Genomic DNA, 20,867 nt, shown 5'->3' with positions numbered 1-20,867 from the left:
TTGTGGTGACAGAAAAGCCAGTGGGAAGGCTGTATACTTTGGGAAGTTACTGGAGCTCTTATATTAATGTGATACCAACTCAATAACTGCTTCCAAGGGGCCTAGTACATAATGGAAATGTTTTATACTTTACAAGCTACTTTTTTCTTATATTGTCTCTAAGGATGTCTATTGAATAAAAATGTTTGATCTCCTATTACTCCTACAGAGTCGGAGTTCTTATACTGACTACAATAATTCTTGTTATATTAAAGCTGTGGGTAAGATAATAGCATAACATTGTCTTACACTAGCCATTCTACAATACCCAGAAGGAAACAAAGTCCTTTCTCTGAGAGCTTACAGACTAACATGATTTCAGCCCTGCAAACTGATGAGCATCCTCAGCTATAACTGAAGACAACAAGAGCAAAAGGTGCTCCCAGAATAAAACCCACATAAGTGACACAAAACACACAGCAGTGCTGTGATTTAGTGTTTTTGTTTGTTTGTTTAAAATGGTATTGGGTGGGTGCCACGTTTGTTGAAGTGGGTTTGTATTTATGAGCAGCAGAAAAATGAAAAAGATGAGGGTAAAGCTGGTTTCCAAACAAACACAAACTACATCTATTTGCATTCACTATATTTAGTGATTTTTTTTCTTATTTTGTAGAATTCACAACTTCAAAGTGATCAATATAGGGAAAATATTAGATAAAGTTAGGACCAAAAGTAAGGTTTGAGGGTGGGTTAGCTTTTACAAAATTATAATATTTCTATGAGTTTTGTATATTTAACTTCCAAATGAAATATGTTTTCCCCTCTTCCTGTCCCTGAAAACCAAAATATTTTGATTCTGAAAAGCTGCTGCAGTGCGTCAGGGCAGTTGTAGTTTGGGCACCTCGTGCTATCATTCTTCTCATGCACCATGGTGTCCCCTCTTGATTAGAGGAGGTGATGCATCATAGTGATTGCATGACTGCAGTGCATCATGGGAGATAAAGTCCGGATGAAAAGTCTGGTCCATAGAGAAGAATAGCAGAATAGGTCCTTGTTGTTTTAGCTAGCCCTAACTAAAATAATGTACATTGCTGCCAAGTTTTGAGGAGGTCCTGCAATGACATTTCTTGCAGGATCAAAATTTGTTAGGGGACCAGGAAAAATATGGCTTAACCTAACTCTGCCCCCCTCTCTCCTTCCGTTGTTCTCTCTCAGTTTGCCCTTCCACCATTTGTACTACTGCTCCATTTCCCTCTCATAACCTGCCTGTAGCGAGGGACTTTTAGCCACCACTTGCTCTTCTTACCTCGCTAGCTGTTTCATTCCTGTCTGCTAGCCAGCAGCAGGTGTTTCATGTATCATGTGTTGGGTAACAACAGGAGAAGACTCCAATTTTCTAAAACTGAGCTGGCTTTTCATTAAGAAAACCATTTACACAGATGCTGTAATTGTATCTAGCATTCCAGCCATGTACATACAAACTGACTTCCTAGTGTCCCTCCAAACACTTCTCTCCTGCAACCTTTGTTCTCCCCCTTCCTCCTCCCCAAGTTCTGTGCAGGTCGTTACATCTTTTCTTTTAACAATTGTTGTTGTTGTGTCTTTAATCAAGTGTTTGCTAACCTGATGGTGGCAGAGGTTACTAATACATATCTTGCTCTAGGACATAGCTGATACTGCCATCTAATTGTGGCCAGCTGCACCTCATAGTCCTTCAAGCACACTGATCTTCTCACCAGTCTCCCCCTTTTTGTATATGTTATCTTCGTTGATAGACTCCATCATCTGTTCCACAGTCATCTTTCTCTATCTGACCACATCCCCCTTCTGTGTCTGCAAAGGCTCTCCTAGCAAATTTTATGGGCTGCTGGCCTTGCATCAGTGCTTCTCCTAGCCCTCCTTGCAATACTAGTTGCTCTGCAGTGCTTTTGAATTGGTGTTCTGACAATTCCCACACTGCGTCCTGGTATGTTAACTATTTCTAGGGACCCCAGACTTCTGAAGGTTTCTGATAGGTGTGCAAACAATCTGGAAAAATAGACAGCCATCCCTTTAGTTGCTAGACTCACTTGCCACACTTTGGTCTAGATTTTTCCTTAATAGCTCCCAGTTTCTCAGTATCTGGCTGGAGTCTCTCAGAAATCAACACATGTCCAATGTAGAGGACCTCAGTTTTCCTCAGCTTCAGCTTCTCTGCATTCAGCCTAATATTCTGCTTCCAGAACCTGTTTAGAAGTTGCTGCAGCTTGGTATCATGCTCCAGAATTTCCTTTTATTTGACATCACTTTCTCCTACAGTAAGAATGTCATCTGCTACAATCTTGATGCCTAGAAGTCCCTCTAGTGCCTCGATCAGTTTACAGTGGACCACCTCTGCAGCCAGTTGCAAAGGAATGGCAAAGATTGTTGGTTGGCTGGATGGCTCAGCTAGCTCAGAGACAAACTGTGCTAGTATCAACAGGTTTCATGATGGCTCCTCTTTGCAGGCTTGCCAGTTCCTTCTTCAGTGACTCCAACAGTGGAACTCTGTGTTTTGGTAGGCTCATGGACTGCACAACAGGGTCTATGTCAAACTTCAGCCTGCCCTATAGGTGTTCATCTTCTTGAAATATGTCCTGATAGTCTGTTAGAATTCTGGATGGAGTCCAGGGTGACTGTTCTCTTTCTTCTGTCATGCCAAAGATAACTCTGGTGTTGTACTGTGATCAGATCCATGGCTTGCACAGCAGTGGATAGCATGCCTGTGTCTCAACTAATATAAATTCCAAGTGATAACATCACTTGTTTCATGGGTTTCTTATTGACAGCCTGAATTTGCCCACTGGCCTCAGAATCCTTTTATTGTACATCCCTAGCAATTGATCACATTTCTCAGTCTAGTGTTGCTTTTCAGTACTGCTAGGATTACTTTGCTGCTGGCTTCACAATCCATCTCAAATCAGATCAGTTGTTGACCTAAAAGCATAACTGCAGATATGGCAGTTGAATGGCTGGCGACCTTCCTCCGCAGTGTGTGTACATTGAGTATCTTCTGGATCTGCTAATTTCACACTGCAGTTATCCTCCTCTTCATTAGAAACCTCAACATCCTCAATTTCTGCATGTACTCCTGTTTTGTTTTGTTTTTTTCCTTCCTAGGGTAGCTGTGGCAGGGGGACATAAAGCAGCTCTATTTCCCACACCCCTTGCAACATTGCCCATAGGTATTTTCCTTTTCTGCTTTTCATGTTGCTTTGTTGATATGCTAGACCATGATGATTGCATCCTCAGTTAGTCTCTGTCCTGCTTCTTGGGTATCTTTAGCTTGAACTTGTGTACGTGTTCTGCACTAGTGGCTATTGTTTTTGATCCTTTCCCTGGACAGTTCAGCTACCCTTGCTAGAGGCATTTCTCTAGGGTTAGATCTGTTTCTTTCAGCAATCTCTTCCATAAGGTGGAAACCCATGTGCTACAAATGATCCTGTCTCTGCTTATGGAACTTTTAATGTTTACAAAGTTACATGTGCATGTGGAGGACACAATTCTCAGCTCTGTACTGTAAGTATCTATTTCTTCTTCTATATCATGGTTTTGGGTTAAAAACCCCAGTCTCTCTCTACAATTTCCTTCTGTTGGGGTCATAGTATTCGTCCAACACCTTTATCAGCAGTTCCTGTGTTTGGGGTATTATTTCAGGTAACAGTATCTCACTCACTACTTGTCCTTTTTCCCCCAATGAGATAGATTCAAAAATATTTTTTTCTTATTTTTACCTTAATTTTCTCATCTTTAGCCCCATAGCCAGCTATATATAAAAAAACTCAGTTCTTGTTTCCACTGCTTCTATTTTTGCGTAAGATTTTTTTGTCTGGCAATCAAGCTTTTCTGGTGGCTTGAGTCCCTCCATACTGCTTGCTTGCTCTATTTCTAGCTGCTGCTTTGTTTTCCTTTTGCTCATACTCTCTTCTTTGCTGTGCATCTCTGTAGGCTGACTACCGCCACCGTATTTCCTGAACCTTGTGTTGGGAGAGGACTCCATTTTTCTAAAACTAAACTGGCTCCTTATTAAGAGAACTATATACAGAGGTTCTATGCTTGCAGCTAGCATTCCAGTCATGTGCAAAGAGACTGACTTTCTGGAAACTCCTCAAAACTCTTTGCTTCTCTCTCCAAGCTCTATGCAGGTTGCTACAGCAATGTGCAAGGTATAGAGCAGTGAGAGGTGGGAAGGACAGGCACCCTGGCTGCCTATCTCTCCACTATTTTTCAATCTCTAGAAGCACCCAACTAATCCAAACATAATCATCACATGCAGCCCAACACCCAGATTTCAAGGGGCCTTATTTACAGAGAGAGTTGCAGGGGAATCAGTTGAAGATGCCTGGGTCAGCTGTTGTGATGACTTGGAGTAGCTGAGGGGAATGTGGTGGAGCTGGCTAGGGAATGAGGGAGGCTAGTTCCTCACCTTGCACTGCTATTGGTTCAATTACCTACCATCACCGCCTCCTCCTCCTTTACCTGGCTGTTCCTTCCTGGTGGTGTCCATCAGGAAGAGTGGTGTGACAAGAGGAGGAGACTGTGCTTAGCTGCCTGCTTATCAGGTGCCACAGCAGACCAGTAATAGGATGAGCAACTGCAGGCATATGCCTACTGCTTGCCCATAGGTTAGCTGATTATGTGATAATTCTGCTGAGATGCAAGGCAGGCAGGCAGGGGCCGGCAGGGAGAATGATCCCCTAAGATGCAAGGATAAATGAAATAAACTGACTAGCCTGTGTTTCGTTTCTCAGCTTGCGGGAGTGGGGGTGGGGTGGAGGGGGGGTGGGATCAGAATTAATTAAGAGTGAACCTCTTCTTAAAATCCCTTCCTATTCAAGAATCTCAGATATCACTAGTTACACCAGGAAGGATTTTTTCCCCAAATATAATTTTTAACTAGACTTGACTGCTTCCCTGTGTCCCCAGAATGCATGTACAAGCTCCGTGGCTTTTGCCTACCACCTCTTTGAAGAACAGAGGCTGGCTTGGCACTGCACTAGACTCATCAGTTGAATATCTGTATCCCAAGGAAAAAGGAGACTGAGCTCTGCCTGCCTCCATTGTCACCACTGTTGAAGTAACAATCTGCATTGCTTGCAATCTGCCATAACCTTCCTCTGCTAATTACATTTTCAAAAGGGCTGAGTATTGCCACAGTCTCCCCACAGCAGACCCAGTGTACCCAAGGGGTTCAGGAGAGCCTGCTCACCTGCTTCTGACATCTGGCTTGATTTTACCTGCTAATTCACTATTGCTGCACTACTTATTATGAAGTATTATTATTATTAATGATGTGTTAAGCAACAACAACATGCTTGGTCTTATGCAACACAGGAAATAGGGATGGTTCCTGCTCTGATTGGTTCATAATCTGAAAAAATTGCAGAGAAGATAGAACACTGTGAGACTCACAGAAATAGGAGTTGGAAATGAGTTGGCGATATTTTGGTTTGCTTGGTTTTTATGTGTTGACTGTTAGCTTACTTCCACTGATGAGCTGCAGAGGCTTATCAGGAAGTATGTGAGCCCCCTGTAAGAGAGATGGCCTTTGTGACCTGCACTGGATGTGACCATGTTTGTCTTTCTTCCACAGGACAGAAGCGACTTTGTCTGTACAAAGTGCAAGCTGGTCTCCATATTGGAAGAGAAGATTGAAGGTCTGGAGCAACAGATAACGACCCTGCGTTGCATACGAGAAACGGAGGATTTTCTGGACAAAAGTCAGGATATGCTTCTACGGGCACAAAGCTCTAAAAGTTTAGAACAGGTTGCACAGCAGAGCCAAGAGCCCAGTGAAGAAGCTTGGCAACATGTGACCTCCAGAAGAAGAAGGGGGAATGTCCGGGTTCCAGCAACGCGGACACAGGTAACTAACCACTTTCATGTTCTCTCCACAGGTACCATTGCGGAGAGTGGACCAGATGATATGTCTGGGGGGAGAAAGCAGAAGTTGGAAGGCATGAGATGCATTGTCCTGAGATGGGGGGTTCCACGACCACCACTCCCAAGAGAAGGAGGCGGGTGGTGGTGGTCGGGGACTCTCTACTCCGGGGGACTGAGTCATCTGTCTGCCGCCCTGACCGGGAAAACCAAGAAGTCTGCTGCTTGCTGGGGGCTAAGACTCACGATGTGACGGAGAGACTGCCGAGACTCATCAAGCCCTCGGATCGCTACCCCTTCCTGCTTCTCCACGTGGGCACCAATGATACTGCCAAGAATGACCTTGAGCGGATAACTGCGGACTACGTGGCTCTGGGAAGAAGGATAAAGGAGTTTGAGGCGCAAGTGGTTTTCTCGTCCATCCTCCCCATGGAAGGAAAAGGCCTGGGTAGGGATCGTCGAATCTTGGAAGTCAACAAATGGCTACGCAGGTGGTGTCGGAGAGAAGGCTTTGGATTCTTTGACCATGGGATGGTGTTCAATGAAGGAGGAGTGCTGGGCAGAGACGGGCTCCACCTTACGAAGAGAGGGAAGAGCATCTTTGCGAGCAGGCTGGCTAACCTAGTGAGGAGGGCTTTAAACTAGGTTCACTGGGGGAAGGAGACCAAAGCCCTGAGGTAAGTGGGAAAGCGGGATACCGGGAGGAAGCACAGGCAGGAATGTCTGTGAGGGGAGGGCTCCTGCCTCATACTGAGAATGAGGGGTGATCAGCAGGTTATCTCAAGTGCTTATATATGAATGCACAAAACCTTGGAAACAAGCAGGGAGAACTGGAGGTCCTGGTGATGTCAAGGAATTATGACGTGATTGGAATAACAGAGACTTGGTGGGATAACTCACATGACTGGAGTACTGTCATGGATGGTTATAAACTGTTCAGGAAGGACAGGTAGGGCAGAAAAGGTGGGGGAGTAGCACTGTATGTAAGGGAGCAGTATGACTGCTCAGAGCTCCGGTACAAAACTGCAGAAAAACCTGAGTGTCTCTGGATTAAGTTTAGAAGTGTGAGCAACAAGAGTGATGTAGTGGTGGGAGTCTGCTATAGACCACCGGACCAGGGGGATGAGGTGGATGAGGCTTTCTTCCGGCAGCTCGCAGAAGCTACTAGATCGTATGCCCTGGTTCTCATGGGTGACTTTAATTTTCCTGATATCTGCTGGGAGAGCAATACAGTGGTGCATAGACAATCCAGGAAGTTTTTGGAAAGCATAGGGGACAATTTCCTGGTGCAAGTGCTAGAGGAGCCAACTAGGGGGGGAGCTTTTCTTGACCTGCTGCTCACAAACCGGGAAGAATTAGTAGGGGAAGCAAAAGTGGATGGGAATCTGGGAGGCAGTGACCATGATTAGTTGAGTTCAGGATCCTGACACAGGGAAGAAAGGTAAGCAGCAGGATACGGACCCTGGACTTCAGGAAAGCAGACTTCGACTCCGTCAGAGAACGGATGGGTAGGATCCCCTGGGGGACTAACATGAAGGGGAAAGGAGTCCAGGAGAGCTGGCTGTATTTCAAGGAATCCTTGTTGAGATTACAGGGACAAACCATCCCGATGTGTCGAAAGAATAGTAAATATGGCAGGCGACCAGCTTGGCTTAACGGTGAAATCCTAGTGGATCTTAAACATAAAAAAGAAGCTTACAAGAAGTGGAAGGTTGGACATATGACGAGGGAAGAGTATAAAAATATTGCTCGGGCATGTAGGAATGAAATCAGGAGGGCCAAATCACACCTGGAGTTGTAGCTAGCGAGGGATGTTAAGAGTAACAAGAAGGGTTTCTTCAGGTATGTTGGCAACAAGAAGAAAGCCAAGGAAAGTGTGGGCCCCTTAATGAATGAGGGAGGCAACCTAGTGACAGAGGATGTGGAAAAAGCTAATGTACTCAATGCTTTTTTTGCCTCTGTCTTCACTAACAAGGTCAGCTCCCAGACTGCTGCGCTGGGCATCACAACATGGGGAATAGATGGCCAGCCCTCCGTGGAGAAAGAGGTGGTTAGGGACTATTTAGAAAAGCTGGACGTGCACAAGTCCATGGGGCCGGACGAGTTGCATCCGAGAGTGCTAAAGGAATTGGCGGCTGTGATTGCAGAGCCATTGGCCATTATCTTTGAAAGCTCGTGGCGAACGGGGGAAGTCCCGGATGACTGGAAAAAGGCTAATGTAGTGCCAATCTTTAAAAAAGGGAAGGAGGAGGATCCTGGGAACTACAGGCCAGTCAGCGTCACCTCAGTCCCCGGAAAAATCATGGAGCAGGTCCTCAAAGAATCAATCCTGAAGCACTTACATGAGAGGAAAGTGATCAGGAACAGTCAGCATGGATTCACCAAGGGAAGGTCATGCCTGACTAATCTAATCGCCTTTTATGATGAGATTACTGGTTCTGTGGATGAAGGGAAAGCAGTGGATGTATTGTTTCTTGACTTTAGCAAAGCTTTTGACACGGTCTCCCACAGTATTCTTGTCAGCAAGTTAAAGAAGTATGCGCTGGATGAATGCACTATAAGGTGGGTAGAAAGTTGGCTAGATTGTCGGGCTCAACGGGTAGTGATCAATGGCTCCATGTCTAGTTGGCAGCCGGTGTCAAGTGGAGTGCCCCAGGGGTCGGTCCTGGGGCCGGTTTTGTTCAATATCTTCATAAATGATCTGGAGGATGGTGTGGATTGCACTCTCAGCAAATTTGCAGATGATACTAAACTGGGAGGAGTGGTAGATACACTGGAGGGCAGGGATAGGATACAGAGGGACCTAGACAAATTGGAGGATTGGGCCAAAAGAAATTTGATGAGGTTCAATAAGGATAAGTGCAGGGTCCTGCACTTAGGACGGAAGAACCCAATGCACAGCTACAGACTAGGGACCGAATGGCTAGGCAGCAGTTCTGTGGAAAAGGACTTAGGGGTGACAGTGGACGAGAAGCTGGATATGAGTCAGCAGTGTGCCCTTGTTGCCAAGAAGGCCAGTGGCATTTGGGGATGTATAAGTAGGGGCATAGCGAGCAGATCGAGGGACGTGATCGTCCCCCTCTATTCGACATTGGTGAGGCCTCATCTGGAGTACTGTGTCCAGTTTTGGGCCCCACGCTACAAGAAGGACGTGGATAAATTGGAAAGAGTACAGTGAAGGGCAACAAAAATGATTAGGGGTCTGGAACACATGACTTATGAGGAGAGGCTGAGGGAACTGGGATTGTTTAGTCTGCAGAAGAGAAGAATGAGGGGGGATTTGATAGCTGCTTTCAACTACCTGAGAAGTGGTTCCAGAGAGGATGGTTCTAGACTATTCTCAGTGGTAGAAGAGGACAGGACAAGGAGTAATGGTCTCAAGTTGCAGTGGGGGAGGTTTAGGTTGGATATTAGGAAAAACTTTTTCACTAGGAGGGTGGTGAAACACTGGAATGCGTTACCTAGGGAGGTGGTAGAATCTCCTTCCTTAGAAGTTTTTATGGTCAGGCTTCACAAAGCCCTGGCTGGGATGATTTAGTTGGGGATTGGTCCTGCTTTGAGCAGGGGGTTGGACTAGATGACCTCTTGAGATCCCTTCCAACCCTGATATTCTATGATTCTATGATTCTATGATTTGGGGGTCTCTCTCAATTTTTTTTAAATGAAAACTAAAGGTGAGATTTTCAGAAGCATCTAACTGAATTAGGCACTTAAGTCCCATTGAATTTAAATCTAACTTTGGCATCTAACTCACTTAGGCACTTTTGAAAATCCCACCCTAAGTCTCTAGTACTGCCTCCCTTTTATTTTCCCTCAAAAATTGCATCAGTTTTCACTTTTTTCACGGCTAACCTCAGTACATATTAATTGCCACGACTAGAAGGAGTGCTCCAGTGCTGTTGGAGGCAACTAGGACAGCGTAAAGGAATACACAAACAGTATTTAAATAAAACAAGTTAGTAAAGTTTGATGTGTGCCCCAAAATCCTCTCACTAGTCCTCCTTAAGATGCTTAGATTGCTCCAGTGCATAGTGGTGTGATAATTAAGGAGAGAAAATTAAGTATATATCAGGGAGGGAAGGAGACAGGAAAAAAATGTTTCACAACAACCCCCAAAACATTACATCCAGTTTCAGTTGTTAAAATGATCAGCTATCTCCATTATTGCCAGGACTGCAGCAGCTGCTAACAGGGGAATTTCCTTCTTGTAGGTGCACATGGGGACGTGTACCGGTAGCTTGAACAAACTCCGACACTGACAACTGCTCTAGAATGCAAGAGATGGGGGCAAGCTGCTTCTACACTGAGTTGAGAGAGCTATCACCATTGCAGCCTGCCTCTCCCCTCACCAGCGTATGCCTGCCTCGTCCTGACCCTGCCTGATGACCATTAAAATGGTACTTTGAATGAGCCTGAAAGTTGTCAGCCAGTAGAAACCATTTTGACTAGCCTGAAGAGACCTGTTTTCTTCCCCCTTTCCTCACACTATCTTCTTCACACACATCCTCATCTTACGTGTCCCAAAAAAGTCTCCATTTCTACATATAACCCCTATATTTGTAGGAATAAGATAGCTGAATATTTAAGTTAAGAACTATTTTAAATAACCTTCTTCAATTAAATTCCTTGCAAATCCCCAGCTATTTGTACCACTTCCCAGTATACTACGGACATCTTTATCCTTAGTACTAAAATATAAATAGTGGACTATATTTAGCCATCTAATTTTAAATAGAATTCCCCAAAGGTTGGCCAGTGGTCTTGGTATACTTTTAAAAATATATATTTTAATAATGGTTTTTCAAAAATGTATGTGTTATAGAAATGATACAATGATAAGGTTAATATTTTACCTAAAATCTGAGCCTAGTCGTTTTCCATTTTCTGGCTCTCCAGGATCTGGACACAAATTGGATGCCTGTTTAATACCTCCTTCATTTACTGTAAAAGAAAAGAAAAACAACACACTTTTAGGAAACCCAGAAATATGACAATTAATAGTATGAAAAACTTACTTTATCTACAAAGTTGGCACTTCAAAAACAAACAGTTACTAGATTTTGGGGTAGATCACAATCTCCAGTTTCGATACATTTATTTTCTTTCAGTGATAAGTGTGACTTTTAAAGTATGTTTTATATCGGTAAACAGCAAATTCTAGAAGTCTTATGATAATAGAAAAAGTACCAAATAACTCTGTTTATTTGCTCATCATCTTACTGAATCCATATACATATTACTTGTATTTCTTTTCAAAAATAATATTTAAAGTTAATGAACTCTTCATTGACAGTTACTGTAATTTGTGGGAAATTTTCCTCTGACCATAGTTCAGTAATGTCACTCTTGTCTTCTCCCCAAATGTCTGACCTGCTTGCCTTGTGCGAATGACAAAACTTCAGTGGAGTTGGGTCAGGTAGGCCTTAATTACTGGTGTGAATCCAAATATCCCAGAATTTGGAGTCATGGGGGAAGCTTCAAGATCTGAACCAGGTTTGACTTTCACAAATTTCTTAACCAAGTCAAATCCTCAGAGCTGGACATTCCCAAACCATGGAGGCTAGAAAGCTTTATGTGGATCTGAACTTTTCATCTTTGATTCACTTCTTCTTATAAAAAAAAGATTAAGAACTCATCCAGTGCCTTTTACATACACAAACTTTTACTTTAGTGTAAGTTATGCACATATAAAGAGTAGAGTATTGATACACAAATTAGTGTATTTTTTAATAGTTTGCACTATCTAGTTTTGTCATATTTTACATATTGTGTTTGTTCTACTACAAAAAAGTGAAACATTTATAGTTTGCAAGAGTTTCAGTTCCAAAAAATACTTCTACCCCAGTTTAGTTCTTTTCATCCTAGTTGTGCACTGAATTAAGAGTTGATGATCACGGAATAAATCCATATCACAGGAGGCTGGTCAGCTGCTACCTGAAGAATGTTTAGGCTTGAGATGAAACTATTTTTAATGTTTTCAAAACTAAGTGATCTGAAGCCAAGGCATTTATACTAAGAGGAAAAGATATTTAACCCATTGAGTTAAGTCAATGGGCTTTGGCATAGCAGGGTGATAGCTTTCAACGAAACAAAATAAAACTCCTTTGGGAGAAAGGGCTTGTATATAATTAAGCTAATCATAAATGACTTATTCACACAATTTTTTAAAATTGATTTTATGAGAGAGAGACAGAGAGAGATAACTTGTTTCTAATTAATTACATGTCTAAACTGTCAGACTCCACCTCTGCAGGAATAACAGTTTGACACAGGCTGACACTGAAATAGGGTACTCCCACCTATCTTTTCCCCTGGCCTCCTGTGAGGAATTGCCATATAAGTGTTTGAGGAACTCTCCCTTGCCTTGAACATGGTGTACTTATACTCACAAAAGGTGGTAAAATTAATTCAATAGTGATGGGTGAGGTCAGGACCATAAAACAAAAGTGAAAGGATGGGGAGCAAGTGAGCATTATTTAGTTTTTCTTCAGTAGTTGGGGCCCTTTCCAACCAATGGGCCCTCACCCTTTGCTGGCTGTGGCCATACTATTCAATCTTCTCTGTCCTGAAAGAGCTACAGCATGGACGGTCTGATATTGCAGCAAGCAAAGGTAAGTGCCTGTTCATCCACGTTGGAATACACAGGGCTAGCTGGATTTCCACTTTTGTGACTGGAAAGGAGTTTTCCATCAACAGCACATAAGCTGAAAAGTCGGAAGTTTTTCTCACTTTACTCTGAGAAACTTAATGAGGCTTGTGGGTAGGCTGAAAGTGTGTCACCCATAGAAAGCAAATTTCTTGCTACCATTGAAGGATCCATGTGTTTGTCAGTTATGGTTCTACCATCGACTGGAGTCCATATGGACAGTCCAGGAAGAACCTGTTATTCAGAACTTTAAATGGGAATTCATGTGGCAGTACTTTGTGTGTCTTGTATGATCCCAAAGTCCAAGGCAGGGCTTGGGAATTAAGGAGGCAGTTAGTGGCTAGTCCACATAGAATGGAATATTACCATTGTTCACAGGCAGAGGAATTCTTAGGTGGCACTGACTCTCTACTTAGGAGGAATTCTAAAATGAGATTACCTTTGTGGGTGGGGCAGGAGTGACTTTCCGTTAAGATTTTGTGTGGTTAAAAGTTTATTAAAATTGTAGCCAGAAGCTTTTATTGGTGTTGGCCCCAGGCAGTAGTTCTCAGGAAATAACTGCTATGACATCCCAGAATTTGATTGGATTATACAATATTTAGGGGACTTTTAACATTATTGTACTATATGAAGTACATATTTTATTTTAGTATGACTAAATGAACAAGACAAAAATCCAGCTTTAAACACGACTTCCCATTTTATTGTATTTCATCTTTCAGTATTTGAAATAGAATATTTTATTCTTGTACTCTGCGTAATTCTCAAAAATGGTAATACTGTGGACGTTTATGTAAAAAGAGCAGATTCTGTACTGATTTCACAGCATGAAAACAATTGGATCTACACATTTCAGCTAATATAACAAGCCTGAGAAAGTGTGCTGCTTTATGCCATCATCCCTAAACTGTTGCATTCTTAATGAAATACAATGAAATAGAACTTAACATGATACATGGGTGTATTTTATATTCATTCAGAAAATTCTGAAAGACTGTACTGAGGGAAAAATATCCATCAATTAATATCTCTCTCTCTCACACACACACACACAACATTTAGAACTTCAGAACAAAAGAAAAGTTATAGTTGGAATGCATTAAACTCACAACTCTAATTTTGGCTCCAATACAGCAGTGTTTTAAGCACATGCTTAAATCCCATCCCTATTCATGTTCATCCCTAAACATGCTTGGCCAAACATGTATGGTCTGCTGAGTTTGAAGCCTTTGTATTGTTGGTGTAGAAGGTGATCACACATAACACTTGACTTTCTATTTACAAAAATATAACTACTTTACTGCTTCCCACTTTCCCCACTGTCCCATACAGTCCTGTGACAACTGTTAATGGGCATTTTATTGTAAACAATGGAATATCATGAATGAGGCATTTCTTCATGGTCTGAGCATGAGACTGGGAGCCAGATATTGCTGAGCTGTAATCCTGATTCTCACACCAATCCCTTTATGACTTTGGAACTTAATCTCACCATTTGTTGAGTGAGGATGATGCTTATATATCCCAAGGGTATATATGATTAATAATGTCCTCACTCATGCAAACACTCATGCACATGCTTAATTTCTTCTCACATGAGGAATCCTAATGGTTTCAGGTGCGTTAAGGTAAGCACTGAATGAGGGTTTGCAGGAACAGGGGTTAAAATTGTAAAATTCATTGTTGGTGAAAAACACCATATACATGTTTTCTATTTTGTTGTGTTTATGGTGTGTATTCAGCAGAAGTAAGAGAGAGAGAACAAACATGAAAACTATCTCAGGACAATGGTTTCCTGAGGTTTAGATAATCCAAGACAGTAATTTAAGGTAGCCATTTATTGATATTATTACAAATAACAGATATATACATAATTTTCTCTGTTGAACCCTTATGCAGTAGAGGGGCAGTCATTCTTTTTAAAATACTCTGTTCTTTCATTGTTCTGCATACAGTGCTCCCATTGAGGTCCCATTGAGAATTCTCTCCAACAATCATTGGCACAATGTATTTTTATTGAAATATTGTCCTATTATACATTTACAAATGAACACAGAATTAAACTGAAGGATAAAATTGAATATCTCTTCTAAAAATTTTGAATCTGTCTGACCGAGTTTTAAATCAACCAAAATGTTTATCAATTGTTTGTAGGGGCTAGCTGCTCATTTGTGTTGTCCATCTCCAACTCCCTGACAAATCACAATACTACATACTTCAATTTTATATGGAATATCCACAAAATATCAGCTATGTAAAACTTCACTGAAATAAAGATTTTGCACTAAACATACTATCAAAGCTTGAAGTTGCTAGCCACTAATGCATTAAGAGCTACATCTAGATATCTTAAAGTTGGTCTTGAAAGAAATGTGATCAAGTAATATAAGGCAAAACTAATAAATTAGTGGAAATGGAATAAATATGGAAAATTTGTATTTGATCTAATAAGAAAATGATTGATTTTTATCATCACGATCTGTTGTGTCAACCATTCTATTATCAGTCTCTATTGTTTACATATATTTACATTTTCCAGTTTCATATATTTTCAAATAGGCTTCTCTATATTTTACTGTATTTCATGTCTTACAACCACCCTACTCTCCTGTGAGCCAACAGTGTGAAAATAACATGGATTTTTATTTTTTTTAAAGCATCTTAACACATTTTTCAGATACAAAAGAAAAAACTTCCAGAGTTGTTTAGGTGATACTTTTTGCAGATAAATTAAATCTGGCAATACTGTAAACTGCTGTGATAAACTGAATAGAAGTATGGCTTATTTTATTACTTTTACTTCATAAAAGCTATAGGGGCTTGCCACTTTAAGAAACCTTTATCTAAAAATGCATGACTCACATGCTGACAATTTAAAACCTACAAGTGGAAATTCCATTGAAATGCATTTTCTTTGGGAAAGTCACTGTCATGATAAATCCTGGAAACTGACCTCAAGACTGCTATCTCAGGCAAATATATCCTGCCTAAGGTGCAGGCAAAAGCATGCTAATTCAATAAGTCTTTCCCCCCCGCCATGAATAATAATGAAATGTGGACACATGGTATTCATTTAACGCATATTTATTTAACCAATTATTTAAATATCTTAAATGTGGTTCTACTCTGTAAAAATGGCATCTTCTTTCTCAACAGATCTTCTCCTTGATATATTCAGAGGCATATCTGCTTACTCTAGTTATTTGAAATAAGTTAACAAAGTTATTATTACTTTCAATCTTCAAAAAGAAAAGGTGTACTTGTGGCACCTTAGAGACTAATTTATTTGAGCATAAGCTACAGCTCACTTCATTGCCTTGCACATTCAACACAGCTAACATGAAATGAGCTGGATTTTACTCCTCCTGTGCATCATCAAGGACTTGATACTGCAAGGTGCTGAGTACACTCAATGATCTCTTTTCTAGGACAGTTTACCAAATTCTAATCTGAGCTGAAGCCAAAGAGACTGTTGGAATGACACTGAGAATATCATTTGAAGAAAATATGTTGTTGCATAGTTGTAAGGGTGTACTCCAGGTTCAGTTTTTGCAGGCTTGGTAGATAAGGGAAAGAGAGGGGATATTTTTATTTGCATATTCATCAAATTTGATCAGAAATCGTTGAGACACAGGCACCCATGATTTATAGAGAACTTCCCTTCAGAGTAGAACCACATTTTAAAATTGACCATGAAGATTGTAGAAAGATATTTAAGGCAGTTATATTATTGGAAATACATAAACATTTTTGAAAACACACACAAACAACATAGACAGCACAAACTTCACTCTTGCACTAGAAAAAAGTAACAAAAAGGAGTACACTCACAGATAGAAAACTTGTTGCTGTTGTCTTTCCCTGGAAACAATTTAAATCCTCTAGATTTAAAATCTATGGCCTTTTTCACTAGTTAAGAAAACAAACAAAAACATGTATCAGGTAATACAGTCTAAAAGATTTCATTGCAATTGATTATTCAATTTGTTATCATGGAAGTATGTAAGCTAGAGTAACTGCTTTCTAATAAGCCAGCATTATTTACCCATAATGGAAAAAAACAAAACAAAACAAAACAAAAAAACCTTTTACACAAAAGAAAAGTACTCAGATCAGATTGTGTATAAGGTACAGGAAATGAATAACCTTTACATATGTTACTTTTTTCCCTCCAGTGTGTACACAGTGCCTCTGATGCAAAACAAAAATGAAAGCTAAAGATAATAGTTTCCATGCATAATAAGTGGTTTTGTAAAACTTTGCCACACAATTATGGAACCTGGTAAATTAATGACTGAATGAGTACTTTGAAACAAGTATTTTCCTTATAGTTAGTACTAACATTTTTTCTCTCTGAAATTTTCAAGAACTCTGCAATGGTATCTGCTAATAAATTGTATAAAATGCAGTGTGCTATTCTGGAGATGCCCTACAAAAAAGGTGTAAATGTTTCACAGTAAGGATAGTTAACGACTGGAATAATTTACCAAGGGTTGTGGTGGATTCTCCATTACTGGGAACTTTAAAATCAAGACTGGATGTTTCTCTAAAACTTATTGACTAGGGATTATTTTGGGGAAGTTCTGGCCTGTGTTATACAGGAATATAGATGATTATAGAGGCCCCTTCTGGCCTTGGAATCTATAAATTATCTGAAATTTCTGCAATAACAGTCTATTTGTGTAATGCCCATAATTTGATTATACTTCTTCAATGACAGAGCATCTTTTTTTTTTAACATGTGTTAATCACATAATACCTAAAAGCATATTCATGTCCAAATCATAGCCCCAATCCTGATGTCAATGGGTATCCCATAGCCTCAAGGCACTAATGGCAGAATGGGACCCATATTACTACTCTCCCAGCAGATACTCTACAACAGAACACAACCAAAACAATTGGCATCACCACATTGGTTGTTCTCATGGCTCACTTACTAAAGTGAAAACTAAAAAATCACAATCTTATTCAAAAAACATGCTAAAAAGATCTTAAAATCTTTAATATTTTAGCAGGAATCCTTCTGCAACTCTAAAATATATACTGATATTTGGAAAGGTTTATTTGTGGATGCCCAAATACCCTACATGTTTTGGGTTTTTGTTTTTTTTTAAAAAAAACAGCTCCACCGCAGTTCCAACTACCTACTTTCAATTTTTGCCTCATTTGTGACCCTAAGTCTAACCTGGAAGGTCCAGCCTTTATCTATGAAATACAAGCTAATTTTCTGTGATAACTCATGCTTAGATCTTTCCTAAGTAGAAAATCTAAATTCTGTATTTGGTAGTTTTATGATGTACATACTCATCTAGTTGGTGCTATAACAACACCAGCAAGGACATTGGCTTTAAAAATGGAAGCATAGTACTCAGGTACACTGTTTTTAACTGAGTGATTTGAACTTAAAACTTAAAATATGCTCAGCTATTCTCATTTCGGTTATGCAATTGCAACCCCCATTCCCACTGAAACATTGATTTTCGAGGTCTATTATGGCCTATCATGGACCTTCCTTTCTTTCCAAATTAGCTCTGGAAAAGCCCTTAGTTCTTGGGGCTGTATGGCTTTTTTGATATACCCAATCAGTTCTGAGGGGTCATGGTTGTGTCTATGCACATTTGAAGCAGAGGATGTCGAATGAAAGGAGGAAGAAAAACAAAACAGAAAAGTCAAAAGGAGGAAAGGAAAAGAAGAGGCGAGAATGAAAGCACCAAAGCACAAGAGAGAATGGTTTCCTTTGAAACAGTCAGATGACTATCTGTAATATTTTCTCTAAGTAAACAGTGCACCCTGCTGCAAAAAAAAAAAAGTGCTAACTAAACTAAACCAAACCAAAAAGAAAGTTTATCTGGAGATTGGGTACATTGTATCCAGGATATTTTCAACAGTGGATGCATCATAATTACAGTCCAAAGGGCAGCAGGAGTTGTACATTGTCTGCAGGGAACTATTGAAGATGAAGTCTGAACAAGGCAAAGATTAAAAATACATACCAGGGAAATCTGAGCACAGCCAATGAACAATGGGAGATATATAACAAAGGAACTTTTAAGCAACCATTACACTTATTTTACAAGAAGAAATAGAATCCAAAGGGATTCTTAAATGTGACATGAACAAAAAAAAGTAACTGAATTACTTAAAAATAATCATACATAAAAAGTGCAAGAATTTCAGAAGGAAAAGTATCCAAGGAAATTTAAAAAGTTGAAATGACAGTTCGGGAAGCGATCAAATGTATTGTTAAATACCTACTGATGTTTATATCTCTACATTTTGGGGTAAGAGACTGTGCTTTTCTCTGTGTTTGGAAAGTGTCTAGAACATGTTGGCCTGTAACACAAAGAGCTAAGCTGTAAAATTGAGTTTGATATGTTGATCTCATACAGACATTGTGTTCTCTGGAAATAGCAATAAAACAATGCACATTGATTAAAATGGTTGCTGAGATGGTACTGTCACTCTGCAACACAATGATTTTTCTCCAAAGTCTCTCACGTGAACAAACTCTTAGAATCGTATTGTGAAAAATTCATTTCAGCCTCCAAAACAAATCTCTGTCCAATGGGCTCTCTGCAAGGAATTCCAGGGGGAATGAAGGTATGAACTTTATCCCAAACCTGTGTAGGACTTCCAGCTGGAATAGCAGTGTGGCCCCTTTACACCTAGTTCATAGTAGTTCCAATTCATATTATCTGCATAAACATGGTTCTAGAGGCCTACCCATCACCTTCTCCTGGCCTTTTCCCAGCACTAACCTCTTCAAAGCTGACATGGAGCCACCTCACAAATACATAAGAGAGCATGGATATCTCCCTGTGTGGCCATTCTCACCATACATCCACAAACAGTACACTGGGAGTATTCGACAATGTAGGGCCTCATTTATAGCAATGAATTTCAATCTCAGGTTTTGGGGAAAATATACCCTTCTTTGTTTCCTTGCAAATTATCAAACACAAGGGAGAAAGTAGCATTGCAAATGTTTGGGGTTTCCCCCCCTTTCTTTAGCACCAGGACACAGTATCTACTCTTTATGCAGTAACTACATGGTTTCTCTCTGAGATTACATTTGAACAAATGAAGGAGTGTTTGCGGGAGGGAAATAGGGTAGAGTTTGAGAGGTTTAATGCAAAATTTAAAATGGTTATTAGAGTTTCTTGCCTGCACACTTTGTTCAACTCCTGCAGGGATTTTCACAAGAGCAGGCATCAGCATGCTAAGGTCTTTGCATGCTATTGGGAAGATAAGCCACACAGAACTCCTGCAGATATTTGTATCCTGAACTAGACAGTAATTTCATTTTGATTTTGAAAGGGACTTTTTTTTTTTACTTACAAAAAGAATATTTTCCTGTGTCCCCCCTAACAAGAGCAACCAGACTGTGAACCAGAAATTATAAAACATATTGGGCTTGAATATACACATACACTAAAATATATTCTAAGCTGGTTTACAGAACACACACACATACACACACACACACACACACACAAATATATACTAAATATACCCCAAATCACTTTGCAAACTATCTAGAAACTATAGTGGAGGCAGGGATCTGATTATAAACCAGTGTGTTACCACAAAAACAGTGATTATAAATCAGTGTGATTATAAACCAGCATATTACCACAGAAACATCTTTAGCAACCAATCCTGTGAGATGTTGAGCACCTCACCTTGCCAGAGGCACACAGTATCTCACAGGATCAGGTCTTTAAACATAATTGACCCAATTCTTGGTTGTCCAGTGTCACGTTATGCTAGCGGAACTGGGCCATGGGGAATAGCCTTAGTTGGTATATACCAGTGAAATACATCTTGACCCCCCCCTTCACTCCAACAGGGCATACAGGAGTGAGGAAGACAGGGTGTCACCAAAACACACCACACTCCAGCAAGTATCAGAATTTAGCCATTATCTTGTTATATTGTGAGTAAGTGTTGACCAGGAACTTAATACATTAAAAAATAATCTATAGCCTTTTCTATGGCACGCATAATCTTTCTATCTGAAATCCTGACAAACATAAATGTATTTATCCTCACAATGGCGTTTGGTCATACCCAAGTTGTCTGAGCACCCAATGCCTTGAGCTGCTCATAGTCTGGGAGATGAGTGCCCAAACAACATTTTCCAAAGTTCCCAGGAAGTGGGGTGATTTTCTGAAGGGCATGGAAGCTGAGGTTGCTCACCGCAAAGAAGACGGAGAAGGGCATGTGGTCTCAAGAACAACTGGTTGGGTTGGGTATAGTAGAAGGAGCTTGCCCACATAACTCCCATTTACATTAATGAGAAATGCATACTGAGATCATGGACCTATTATTGTATTCCCCT

At 40.5% G+C, this 20,867-nt stretch overlaps 1 protein-coding gene across 2 annotated transcripts in view; it reads right to left on the bottom strand.

Annotated features, from left to right (window-relative positions):
• Positions 1-20,867, bottom strand: part of CSMD3 (CUB and Sushi multiple domains 3) — a 1,240,207-nt gene that overhangs the window by 726,810 nt on the left and 492,530 nt on the right. For both annotated transcript variants that reach the window (XM_084620231.1, XM_084620232.1), the window contains 2 exons: positions 16,355-16,432; positions 10,731-10,818 (listed from right to left, as the gene is read on the bottom strand). In XM_084620231.1, coding sequence (XP_084476357.1) covers positions 10,731-10,818; positions 16,355-16,432 — 166 coding nt within the window. The remainder of the gene's footprint in view (positions 1-10,730; positions 10,819-16,354; positions 16,433-20,867) is intronic.

Source organism: Lepidochelys olivacea, assembly GCF_965140295.1.
Source record: "Lepidochelys olivacea isolate rLepOli2 genome assembly, chromosome: 2".
NCBI lineage: Eukaryota > Metazoa > Chordata > Testudines > Cheloniidae > Lepidochelys > Lepidochelys olivacea.
The sequence above is the reverse complement of the archived record's forward strand: the minus strand, read 5'-3'. Positions and strand labels throughout refer to the sequence as shown.